The 13,673-nt window shown below is 44.6% G+C and overlaps 1 protein-coding gene across 3 annotated transcripts in view; it reads right to left on the bottom strand.

Moving 5' to 3' along the window:
- Nucleotides 1-13,673, bottom strand: part of LOC147729693 (S-adenosyl-L-methionine-dependent tRNA 4-demethylwyosine synthase TYW1-like) — a 683,091-nt gene that overhangs the window by 105,843 nt on the left and 563,575 nt on the right. For all 3 annotated transcript variants that reach the window (XR_015308342.1, XM_086954579.1, XM_086954580.1), the window contains one exon: nt 1,006-1,116. Coding sequence is in view for 2 of the 3 variants with exons in the window: in XM_086954579.1 (XP_086810705.1) it covers nt 1,006-1,116 (111 nt within the window). In the remaining variant the exon portion in view is untranslated. The remainder of the gene's footprint in view (nt 1-1,005; nt 1,117-13,673) is intronic.

Genomic DNA, 13,673 nt, shown 5'->3' with positions numbered 1-13,673 from the left:
CTCGTCCTGAAGATTTGAGCTCTTTGCATCTGCGGACAGGCATGTTCTAGGCATGATGTAGCCGCTGCCAGCGCGAGATCTGCACTATGCGCCACTGCATTCACAGCCCTCGGTGACTGCCAACGCGCATCAACAGCAGCGACCGTTCACAATGCCCGACAAGATCTCCATACTACAGTGAGGACCATTTGTGACGCCCGGCTTGGTCTTCGCGCTACAGCTACGATCATCCGCACCACCACATAACAGAGTGGCGATTTGTGCTTCCAGGCACTATATTTGCCCAAACTTTTAAAATTGCATATCTCTGGATCTACTGACTGGACTGCTGTTGTTTTAGTGTCAAATAATAATTATATTTTACTTAATTATTCTGAATTTGTGTGGGAGTTTTTTTGTGCTGTGTTTTCACATTATTACTGTTTGATGTGCTATAAACTTTACACACTGCCTCTAAGATAAGCCTGACTGCTTTTGTGCCAAGTTAACTGAGGGTTAAGCACAGGTTAACTAAGGGTTTCTTGTAGCTTCACTTTGACAAAGATAGTAGTTTCTTCTTGAGTAGTGTTTCACTCCCCTCAACCAGTAACCCAATTTCCTACAGGTCTCAAAAAACAACAAGTCGGCCAAGTTATTGTGCTTTTTATTTTCTTTAAGTTTCAGCTCCTTTGCTGTATAACATAGATAAAGCACATCGACAAAGAGTAGGTGAAACCTATTGGCTTTGCCAGTGCTTGTTTTTTATGCAGGCAGCCATCTTGAATTTTGCGAGGAGCAGTCAGTCGAATATTTACTGAAACAAATGATTTGAGCGTTTTATATCTCCGTTTTCTTTGATCAATTGTGCTTTCAATGGAAGGATTCTTCTGTAATACCTATTTGTATTATTCTTTCTGAGATTCTTGAGCAGGATTCTGGAATTTAGGCTTTGAGAATTTGTTCAGATAAACCAGTGGTTTTCAAGGTGGAAAGTCAGTCAAACAACAAACTAAGGAAGCTTCTTACCTTAACTTCAATAAAGTCTGGCTTCCCAACAGCCACCAGTTCAGCGTAGGCTTTCAGTTCATCCACATTCCAAGCCTTCACAAGGGTCAGTCTGTATACTGTGCGTTGTTGCTACCAAGAAAAATATAGTTTAATTAAAATTATTTCCAGTAATATCACTTTATAATTAGTGTCAATTAACTTTAAATGATCAGGGAAAGTATGTAAATTATCCGTTGTAACACAGTAAGACACATGGGGTTCAGGTTTTAGACATGTACCACTACCCACAAAATAAAACTCAACTTATTTTTGGATAGAGATGGAATGTTGGCTAGGCCAGTATTTCAAGAAGGACAGTGAGCAAATCTGCAGAAGTCACCAAGACAGTCAAGTATGGACACTGATCTTAAAGCCTTCTCTTCAGCACTAGAGCACTGATAGAATAATGTCTGGTTGATGTGATTATGCATGGAAAATTTGGAGAGTGTAGGAGAAGTGACCCCTTACTTCAAGAATGTATTATACGTTTAATAATCTACTGGTCTCCTCTATTCACCGCAGATGTTGACTCCTTCTCATGTAAGATCTGCCAGACAACTACCCTCGCTATAGCACACTTGCTGCATCTCACCTTTACCCCCAAACAATGCCACCAAACTGCCTGTCCCTCAAATCACACCTGCTGAACTAACCCCCGTACCAAAGCCCTAGTACCCCTGCCGCGTGCCATCTAACGCATTCAGGCACGAGATGAAACTTCTAGCTGCAAGCGGACCTTAAATCTATTGGTAATGCATGTGGTTTAATCTTCTGTATCAATGTTGTATTATTGTTTGCAAGTCTCAAGATGAACAGAAATGACTATGCTACAATATTGGAGAGGAGGAGGAAGAGGAGGAGGAGGGACTGAACAGAATATCAAGTTTATTTTGAGGGCCTGCCTAGTGCATTTGTGATGGACACGATGTATTCTCTAGTAACAATTATATTAAATAAATCAAAGGAAACATTTGACATTTCGGGGTTGTAATAAAGTAGGAGTGTTAAAATATTCAGAAAATAATGCACATTTTAACACTTGTAGTGAAATAAAACTACATTATACGAATGTGCGTGCTATACATTGGTTATTTCAAATTACAAATATTGGGTCGAAGACGAAACACTGTCAATGTAATTATTCTGGTCATGCATCCTTAATGTTTCACTCACTTTCATTCATGGCTAGTTGCACATTTACACGATTTGACATTCACTCAAAATAGAGGACATGATTTACAATGAATCTCTGCAAACCAACTTATTTACACCGGATATGTATGTTATAATAAGTAGAAGTCACTCACTAGTGATGAACGTTGGTGAGCCACTAGTTCACCTAATTTACAGGTTCAGAAAATGAGCAAGTGTGGGCACAGTCAACCGTGCGCATGCGCACCACAGGTTCTACCCTCTTTTGTATCCACCAGCTTCTTTCCTGGAGCCCTTTTCTGTCATTGTAAGCAGAGAGTACATAAGAAGGAGGATAGGTGGCAGGCTGATTTGGAGGAAAAGTAAAACGGAGGACTATATGGTAAATTGTCATTACAATGAATATCAGGTACTTACTGGCAGGGTCTGCCCTCTTTTGCCACATAGACATTAGACAAGCGAGAGGCATGACATTTTGCTCGGTTAGAAGAAAACCAGACGATTACTGCCCAGTTAAACAGGTTCTTCGGCAGAGCCATCGGTCAGCTCGTGAACAGACATAATCCTTTCAGAACCAACCTGAAGTAGCCCATGTAGCTCCATTACAAAAGAACTTAAAGCTGGTAGGGAGAGCCATAGACAGCCCCTTGCTCTCACCTTCTGCTGATATGCACATCAAGGAATGAGGAAAACAATCTTTAAGAAGACTAAATCACATGAGATTTCCTAGAGAAAAACCAGAAGCTTTCAAGTCTTTCGTTTCAAAAGAAATGTACAACCGTAACCGCAAAAATTAGATCCCACAGTGTTGGAGATCACGACAATGCATGAAACATGAATTCTCAAGATGTATTTGTAGGCAACATTAGTATCTGATGTAATACGTCTAAGAGGCCTTCATCCAGAGCCAAATATCAAATTCGGCTACTTGCTCTTTTATGGGTCTCTTGTGCTCACCCTTCTTACTGCTTAGATCACACTCAAATTGTTACTGACTGCCACTAAAGGGGACAAAGTGGGAAACATAGAAGTATAAGATAAAGACTCCAACAACCCCAAAGACAAGACAGACTAGGAAGTAGCCATGACCATTTTGTTGTTGTGGTTGTGTAAATGTGGCATCTCTTAGCAAAGATGGTGTCAAGGCACTTCTAATAACTGCTCAGTAACTCTATGCCTTGCGTCCAGATCATAAACTGGTGAATGATTAACAGCGGAATGCAGATTTAGATGAAATAATAGAATAATGTGTCATTCTTGTTGTCTGAAAATGTCTTTGGCGATCACCTCCATGTTTTAAGGGCTTATGATACTTTTATTTTTTACTCTGTGCACTGCAACACGGATTTTGGGTAACCAGTGCATGTACTCCGATCCCAAAAACATGACAAAACTTGGTAATGCTAAACTACCAAGTTTAACTTTACTGCAAGGCCCTAGTACAAGGTTCAGATAATACAGCAGAGTTATGCAAGATAAATGCCACCTGAACAAAGCAGCACATATTGCGCCAGTCACTAGGCTGGCAAGGAAAATATGGCTTCAGGCCTAAATATGTAGCTTGTTAGACCTGGCATCTCTGGCGTGTTTTTCCCTTGTCTTTTTGCTTCTGACCTTCTGTTTTTGACTGTGTGATGCATTTTGTTTTTGCTGGTTTTAAAACTCGGCACACTTTACCACTGCTGATCAGTGCTAAAGTGCAAGTGCTCCCTGTGTAAATGGTGATTATGATTGGGTTTCCATGGTTGGCATATTTGATTTAATGGTAAGTCCCTAGCAAAGTGCAATGTGTGTGCCTAGGGGCTGTAAATAAAATGCTACTAGTGGGCTTGCAAAAGACACAATTGATGGACGGAATACGGAACAAATCAAAACATTCACCCCAGTCAAGAGATCTGGGTTAAATCCATCATTCTTTTGCTCAATATGCCACCCCAGTTTAGACCAGGCCATATGCAAATCAGTCTTGACCCTGAGCCTCATGTGAACAGTCCAGCCCGAACTGCCAAGCCAGGTCCTCCCTGGACTGGAAACAAGCATCCTAGGACCGGTTTTGGGGTTTCACCCCTCATCAGCCAGGATAGCTTGATTCCAGTGGCACAGTGAGCCCGGGGCCCACGTCTGGGCATACCCGGCGCACTTAGGGCAAGGAAGCAAAAAACACACAATTGATGGAATGCAGAACAAATCAAAACATTCACCCCCAGTCAAGAGATCTGGTTTAAATCCATCATTCTTTTGCTCACCATGCCACCACAGTTTAGACCTGGCCAGATGCAACCCACAGAAGTAGTCCTGTATACTTGTCTCAGGCCTGTAATTGCAGTGTCTGTGAGGGCAGTCTTTAAACTGCTATGTCAACCTGAAAGTGCACCCACATGCCAGGCCCAAACCCTCCCTTTTTCTACATGTAAGGCACCCCTGAAGTAGGTTTAAGGGATTTTCCTGAGCAGGGCACAGTTTATATTAAAGGTAGTGTTGTGTGCTGTCAAGCTTTACAGTAAACCCAACCGCACTCCTTTGGGAGATGTAATAATCTTCACAACATTTTTTGACTCAAGGTAGATGAAAGTGTACACGAAGTATAACCAAGAAAAAAGGAATTTTCACTCTGGTTTATTCATATGTCGTAAATTTCTCTCTAGTTGCGCTGTTACGTCACAGCTTCATATTTAGAGTCTCATGATTAATCCATTGATTCCAGAATATATAAACAATCCACTCAATAATCAAAAGTATCTTCCAAACACCCGATGCATTTCGTGCGAACCACACTTCATCAGGGGAAATACATTTTAATCTATGAAAAAATGAAAGTAAGATCATTAGATCGGGAGGGGTGCAAGTTAACGCCTGCAACTCATTCACCCTTCGGACCGATCTAATCGCCACTAAGAAGGCTCTTTTGATGATCAACAGCCAGAGGGGACACTCGTGTAGAGGCTCAAAGGGAACACACATCAGATAGACAAGGAACAAATTAAGGTCCCACAGTGGCATAACAAAAAGCGTGGGTGGAAACATGTAAGCAAGCCCTTTTAGAAATCTATGTACAATAGGAACAGGACCCCACCACGTCCTGCTTGTTGCAGTACCACTTGGCAGTGGCATTGTCCGTAAACACCTGCACTGCCTTCCCCTTGACAGAGGGAAGAAATGCTTTCAATGGCAATTGAATCGCTCGGAGCTCCAAAAAATTCATGTGAGGCCCTGACTCCGCCAGAGACCGGTGTCCACTGATCTCCACCTCCCCCAGATGGCAGCCCCATTCAAAACGCATCTGTCACCACTGTGAATTCTGTTTGAGGAAGGATGAGGGGTCTGCAGTTGACCAAATCGCGGTACATCAACCACCACTGCAGATCTCTCACAGTTCAGTCAGAGAACTGGACCACATCAGTGAGATTTCCTCAATGCTGTGCCCTCTGGAACTTCAGGTCCCACTAGAAACACTGCATACGCCACCTGGCATGCTTTACCAACAGGATGCATGAGGCCCAACAGCCACAGAGTCAGTCTCACCAAAATGTAGGATAGAGGACGAAACATCAGCTTCATAACCTGAATATCCTGGACTCGCTGCTCAGAAAGATAGGCCCAAAACTGCAATTTGTCTAGAACTGCTCCGATAAAAGGGAGCGTCTGAGAAGGAGTCAGGTGTAACTTCGGCATATTTATAGAGCACCCTAGCTAATGGAGTAGATCCGTCATAATCTGAAGGTGGAAGACGACTGACTGGGTGAGGATGCCTACAACAGCCAGTTGTCGAGGTAGGGGAAGACTGACAGCCCTAACCTGCACAGATGAGCTGCGACAACCACTATCAGATTGCTGAACACCTGAGGGGCACTAGTAAGGTCGCAGTGGAGCACGGTAAACAAAGTGCTCACTGCATACTTTGTACCGCAGCTAACACCTAAGGGCCTGGCAGAATGGGGATGTGAAAATACACATCCTGCAGGCCCAACGCTACCATCCAGTCTTTTTGGTCTAGGGCAGACAAAACTAGAGCTAGAGTGAGCATCTTGAACTTCTTCTTGAGGAAGAGATGGGCGGTCCGAAGATCTAAAACGGGCCACAACCGTAAGTTCTTCTTCGGAATCAGAAAGTAGTAGGAATAACCACCACCGTCTACTTCTGAAACCAGGACCCCTTTCTATAGCTCCTTTGGCCAAGAGAGCTGTAACTTCTTGATTTGGCAGAATGGGAGGAGGAAAAGAAAGGAAAGGCAGAGAATAGTCCTCCTGAATAATCTGCAGGAACCACTTGTCCAATGTTATGACTCTCCAGTGGGGGACGTTGGTGACAAATTCTCCAGCAAACTGTGGTAGTGTGGTCTCAGACTAGGAGTGCTTGGAGGGTGCGGCTGGCGGGGTCAGGGTGGCCGACTGCTTCTGGCCTCCATCCCGGGATAGGAATGTACTGTGTCCACGTCCTTGCACAGCTTGGGTCATGTGTGCAGGACGGTGGCTGAGATAGGGTTGATGTGGCTGGAAACCTCTTCCATTGCCACGAAAGGAGTGAAAGGAAAAATGGCTACGAGTAGTAGAGGAGAGGCCCAAGGTTCTGGCTGTAGCTTGAGAGTCCTTGAACCAGACCAGGGCCGAATCCGTCTTTTCCCCAAAAGACAAAATCCATCATAGTGCATAGTGCATGTCCATGAGATTGGCCTGGACATCCCCTGAGAAGCTTGTTGTCCTAAGCCAGGCGTGGCGCCTTAAGGTCATTGTCGTTGCTCAGCGAATCTGTAGTATCTAGGCCACACAGAATGGTGATTTTGCTGCATCTTACCCATCCTTCAATGCTTGGGAGAGCACAGCCCGGGCCTCCTCCGGGACTTCTGGCAGCACTTGCGCAACCGTCTCCCAAGTGAAAGAAACGACCCAATAAACATGTGTTCTACACGACCGCCATGCCAGGTTTGAGGAAGAAAACAATTTTTATACATTCACCCCAGTACAGAGATCTGGGCCTAAATCCATCTTTTTTTTTTGTCCATCACCTGTTGTTTTTGCATTTGTCACCCTGAGTGGGATGGGTATGCTCAGACGTGAGTCCCATGCTCTCCACGCCACAGGAGTCAAGCTATCCGGGCTGAAGACGCAGAAAATGGTCCTAGGATGCTTGATTCCAGTCCAGGGAAGACCTTGCTTGGCAGTTCGTACTGGACTGTTCCCATGAGGCACAGGGTCAAGGCTGATTTGCATATGGCCATGTCTGAACTGGGGTGGTGTGGGGAGCAAAAAAACGATGGATTAAGGCCCAGATCTCTGTACTGGGGTGAATGTATGACATTGTTCTGTATTCTGTCCATCAACTGTTTTTGCAATTGTCACCCCTCATATGTAGCCACTGTTGGTGGAGAGAGCATGCCAGTATCTGGATACGAGTCCAGTTCACTGCCCTCCGCAAGTTCCCCATAGGAATTCAACTGCTCCGTAGAGTTATCCTGGTCTTCCAGAGGGTCCATAGACCCCCTCCCATTCCTCACCTGAGCCTAGCACATCCTCAAAGTGCTCAGGGAACAATATAGAACCCGTGGGTACAATCAACGTTAGAATCGCAGTCAAGCTCCATGAACTCCGTGTCATTAGGGATGAGGATGGGGCTGGCACCGCTGATGGGCACCAGCGGCGCCGCAGCCACCAATTTCGGGTCTGATGCCAGAGGAGGTTGTGTTGGCACTACCCGGATCAGTTACAAGATCCATGAGGCCCCATCGGTGCCATGGCCGGAGCAGACAGCGTCATACTTGATGGGACCTCTTCCGACCCTGTGGGGCCTGAGGGTTTACCAGCGGGGTTGGCCAGCTCAAATACGCAGCGCATGGCCTTGTAAAATCATTTTATCTGAGCGGCGATCGCTCCAGCTCCCATAAAGGGAGGGGGCATGAAGTCGACCCTGGCTCCGGCTTCGGGGAACCGTACCTAGAGCGTTGGTGCTCCTTAACCATCTTGTTGACGGCCGATAGCAGAGGTGTAGATGAAGTCCGCTTGTACTTCTTTTTATGACACTTCCCAGAGTGTCTTGAGGACCTCGAGTGGGACGAAGTAGACTTAGGGCTCAGGGAGCGGTCCTGCAACCACTTCTTCTTCGATAAGGACCAGGACCTCCACGGAGTCTCACTCTACTGGGTCAACTGCCGGCCGCAAGGAGCTTCATTGCCCGCTCCCTTCAAGGCCATCTGAGCCATGGCTCGGCAGTCCGAGCACAATTACGAGTCGTGGTCGCGCTCGAGACACCAGAGACAGACTAGGTTGGGGTCAGTAACCGACATCATGCGGTAGCAGACACCACACAGCTTGAAACCTGTTTTCCTCGAAGACATTCCTCACACACAAAGATGGAAAGAAATCCAAATTCGACAATCAAGAAAAAACTTGTCAAAAAGTGAACAAGGGTTAGCTCTTCCTGGATCTGCACTTAACTGGCGCGGAAAGAAAAGAACTGACATACGCGCACTTGGTTGGCGCCTGTATAAGTACCATGACGTCATAGCCAACACTACTGATGCGGACGACGCCACGTTAAGCCGAATGGAGCCACCCGACTGAGAGCACAAGGGGTATTGCTTAGCAAAAGCGGACGCCTGCGAAATTCAAAGGTAAGGAATCTGCAGTTAGAAGTCTATCACAGATGTGTGTGTTATATACAAATGCTTTACACATTGCCTCTGAGATAAGTCTGACTGCTCGTGCCAAGCTACCATGGGGGTGAGCAGGGTTTATCTCAGGTGTGTAATCCCCTTACCCTGACTAGAAGGAAGCGTCCATACTTGGACAGGGTGTAAGCCACATCCAACTAGAGGACCCATTTCTAAAACCCGTTTTGTAGATTTGTGATTAGTGCGCTAATCACCCATGAGGGTATCAAACTGCTGGAGCAGGAGTAAGGCGAGAGGTCCCCAAATGACCATTCAAATAGCCAAGTCTTCAGAGGAGGTGGCTCTGATATGATGAGGGAGTTTGTTCCAAGTTTTGGTGTGATTTAGGAGAAAGCACTCCCTCCTGCTGTGCTTTAATGAATGCATGGGTGTGTGTATGAATGAGTGAGACTTAGCTTAAATTTCTGGCTGGAGGAAGTATATTCGGCTGTTCAGGTATGCTGGTCCTGTGTTGTGCAAGGTTTTGCATGTGTGTGTGAGGAGTTTGAAATTGGCTTCATTTGTGAATGGGGAGCCAGTAGAGCTCTCGGAGTTGAGGGGTGATGTGGGTATGGTGTTAGACGTTGAGGATGAAGTCACTGTGCGAACTGCTTGGAGAGTCTGGCATAGAGTGCATTGCAGTAGTCAAGTCTGCCAGTGTTTGAATGATGGTACATCTGGTGCAATGTGGCAGCCATCTGAAGATCTTTCAGAGCAGGTGTAGGATGTGAAAGCAGACGGTGCTCATGACTTGTGCCGTCATGCTGAGATTGGTGTCCAGGGTGATCCTCAGGTTTCTAGTGTGTTGGGTTGGTGCTGCAGCCTTAAAACCTTGCAGGCAGACCCTACTTTTAAACATGAAGTGAGTCAACCTTGAGTAGTTCTTCAAACCCACAAGGTAGGGTGTCCAGTGTTTTGCAGGGATGTGAAAGGATGACACTAGGTAGGTCAGGGATGATTACCAAGGAGAGGGAGAGAGCGCGAGAGAGAGAGAGAGAGACAGAGCTGAACAGTGATTGGCTCTTCATATCCTATCACAAAGGTATGCTACATTACATAGAGGATAGCAGCTGTGGTGAGTTGCACTATCCAAACGCGCTATAGAAATGCGCTGTACAATATGCATAACATTACAAAAAAGGGTTATTCTGATATTCATGAAAAATAACCATTACGTTATTACACCCTTGTGCTCAGCAACACAGATGTAACACAAAAGCCTCAGGTATGTGTTTACTACCATCTTATTTGAAGTCTAGAACCGAGAGGTGATAAAGTCTAATAAAATCAGGCCATTTTATTTTCATGCCATATTCTAAGGTGTATTCTGTCATCTGACTCATTCATCAGGTTTCATTTCAAAACTATTGCAGCAATAAATCTTGCCGTAAAGTCATTAAAGCTAGCAAACAGCTGGTAGAGAACGAATGACTTACTTGTTTACACCTGACAGGTGTTTCTGAAGGCACAGAGACAAAAACGATTATTGATTTCAACATCTGTTGCAGAGCTCTCACTCTAGGTTTTATTTTTTTAAATTCAATTTTATCTTTCAGATGCCAAACAAGGATCTCCAGGGAGGAATCCAAAACCAATTATGCTAATGACAAATACTTCTCAGGTGCACTGGATGGCTCAGCAGAGTTTAACTAGGAAAGCACCGGTTGGCACAAAAGAAAATGAGTGCGCCATGGTTTAAGCAATGAGCGCTATGGCGCACTCATTGCAGGACGGTGAGGACGTCATACAGTTTATCGCTACCAGTCGCAGCCGGTAGTGACTAATACCAAAGCCGTGCTTTCCCCTCTTGATGATGGAGCAGCACTATAATGTGAAAACGTGAATAAGAAAGTGAACCTGGGATCAACAAGGGGCTTTTCACTTCAACAGGTGAAGGAAGTGAATGTAAGCATGGATAAACTCCACTTGGGAAAACAAACTGCCAAACAATTGTGAAGATTTTTGATCTCATGTGAGTCCAGCAGTCAATAGTAGCAAATTTCTTTGGCTTTAGTAGAATGGGGAATTGCACTCTGTAGAGTACAGGCACCTTAACCCCTTCGCTGCGGGGTGTTTCCCCCCGGCTGAGCCGGGGCAGGGGGGCCGCGCGTAGCGCCGCTGTGCTTGTGACGAGCTCGGCTCGTCATGAGGCACAGTGCAGCTGCACTCTTGATGAGCGAGCTCGTCACAACCACACCCGTTTTGGAACGTTCAGCACAGCGGGGGTAATTATCCCCGCGTGCGAACGTTCCAACGGTCATGACGAGCAACAGCTCGTTATGAGTGCAGCTCAACCGTGCCTCATGATGAGCTGAGCTCGTCATGAGCATGGAAGAGGTTAAGTTACTCATCGCTGCCTGCCCTTGGATCGCCCGTAAGTTAACCTACCACGTTGGCATATTTAATTTATGAAATAAACCTGCAGCAAACTGATTTTCCACCAAACCATGTGCTGTGTGATTTATTTAATTCCATGTGGGCCAAGTAGCCATTTACGATTGTTTGCGGGGGAATGTTGCTGATATTGGCCCTTTGCAGCTGCCCGCAGTGCACCCTCATAAGAGGGCAGCCACTTAGTGCCGCATAATGGCAAACTCACAGTCATGAAGTCCGAGTGCTTGTAACTTCTGGCCGGATACCCCAGCATCAGTGCGATCAGGTTCAAACGGAACCTCATTAAGACAAACAAATGGTTTGGGAATAAGACCTCTGCTAAGTAAGAGAACTCTCCCTCTACCAACGAGGGGGTCAGTTGATACATCTAGACCATCTGAGCTCTACAGTGCCTCTCCCTTCGTTCATATTGGGCGCTCAAGTTAAAAGTCTAAACCAGTATATGCTTTGAAAACTATTTGCACAAAATGGGATCTTTAAATAGATTTACCAGAGCTAAGGCGTTAAGTGACCTGTCAACATAATTTACCATCCACCCTTAGTGTGGTTTTCAAGTTTTGATAAATCAGTAATCTTTTGATTAAGGGGAACAGTACCTCTGGCTCCAGATTGATAGCCATAACAGCAGTAGGGCCAGGTGAATTAGGTCGGTAATGTATGGAAGACCCAGTTCTATATGGGAGACAAATTGAATATGACTGTGGCAGGGAGGCTAATGATTTAAAATGGTTATTTTCTGTGGACTGGAGAGTGTCAATAGCAACCATCTCCCATACCCCTGGCCCGTAAGACACAGCGGATACTGTTTTAGCGTTATAAATCTTTTTTATAGGTTCAAGAGGTTTGGAACAACATTTCGTCCATGAATTTGTGTGTTTTGCTGTTCGCATCAAGAGGTTTGGAGCCTAGCCTCTAATAAAAATGATTTTAGTGCCGCTAAACTCCTATCCATAACCATAACCCTACCTTCCACCAGAAGTGTCCACGAAAGGTTATCAAAAAGAACTTCCAGGTAAGGAAACAAGTTTACCACCTCAATTTTTATAGAGTTCATATGGAAGTATGGGTTTTCTTCCTTTTTCCCTGCTCTTGCTACTAGTATAAAAGACTTTGCCTGGTTCATTTTAAGGTCCTAAGTATTCATAAAGGCAGCATACACAGTAACAAGGCGATGACGGCCCAGACCCATTCTGCAAAGCGGTACGGCATCGTCAGCATATGCCAAAATGGGGATACGTTGGGAATCAAAAGTAGGGACAATCAATGTTTCACCCATCAGTGCCTCCTCCACACTGTTCCCGTACATTGAAAAAAGAAACGGTGCAAGGACGCAGCCTTGCCTTACCCCTCTTAAGATGTTAAAGGAGCGAGTACGCTCCCCATTCTTTCCATACTGAACTGTTGCAGAGGCTTGAGAATACAGTTGCCGGATGAAGTCAATTAGGGGGTATTCAATTCCCATCTCCACCATGATGTTCCAGAGCTTTGGGTGGAACACACAGTCAAAAGCTGCTGATAAATCCATAAAGGCAAGATATACCTTTGCACCTTTGGCTCTGGTGTATTTATCCATAATAAGGGAGAGTTTCATTCACTGATCAACAGTGCCCTTCCCTAATTGAAATCCATGCTGGGTCCGCATAAGAAGATTCCTTTCTCGGTTCCAGTCTATCTCTAATAAAAGAGAGAGGGACCCTCTACCAAAGGGATGGGGTACCAACTATTGACAATGTCAAAAAAGAGAAATTCCCTTTGGGCACATTAACACAGACAAGTACGCTTCTATATACAAGCAGCAAATCAATTCCTCAAACATACATACAATAATCAGAGTAATACACTAATTAACCAGATTCTGAAAAGGCAAATAAATTCAATACGTACAGTTTATTATTGTAATTAAAAAAGATTAAAAACACATTAAAAAGTGTGTAAAATAAGGGAAAAACAGACAATATACATGGGAACAAATCATATACACAAGTTCATCAAGTTAATTCCTATAGCTTGAAAGGGAGGTACAAAAAAGAAACTCCTTAATACCTTTTTTGTACCTCCCTTTCAAGCTATAAGAATTAACTTGATGAACTTGTGTATATGATTTGTTCCCATGTATATTGTCTGTTTTTCCCTTATTTTACACACTTTTTACTGTGTTTTTAATCTTTTTTAATTTCAATAATAAACTGTACGTCTTGAATTTATTTGCCTTTTCAGAATCTGGTTAATTAGTGTATTGCTCTGATTATTGTATGTATGTTTGAGGAATTGATTTGCTGCTTGTATATAGAAGCTTACTTGTCTGTGTTAATGTGCCCAAAGGGAATTTCTCTTTTTTGACATTGTTGGTTCCAGTCTAGACAGGAGAGGACCCATCATTTTAGCTGTTGTATCTATAAGAGATATGGGTCTATAGTTTTTTGGATTCCCCTGGTCTCCCTTCATGTGGATGGGGACT

Source organism: Lissotriton vulgaris, chromosome 2_1 (genome assembly GCF_964263255.1).
Source record: "Lissotriton vulgaris chromosome 2_1, aLisVul1.2, whole genome shotgun sequence".
NCBI lineage: Eukaryota > Metazoa > Chordata > Amphibia > Caudata > Salamandridae > Lissotriton > Lissotriton vulgaris.
The sequence above is the reverse complement of the archived record's forward strand: the minus strand, read 5'-3'. Positions and strand labels throughout refer to the sequence as shown.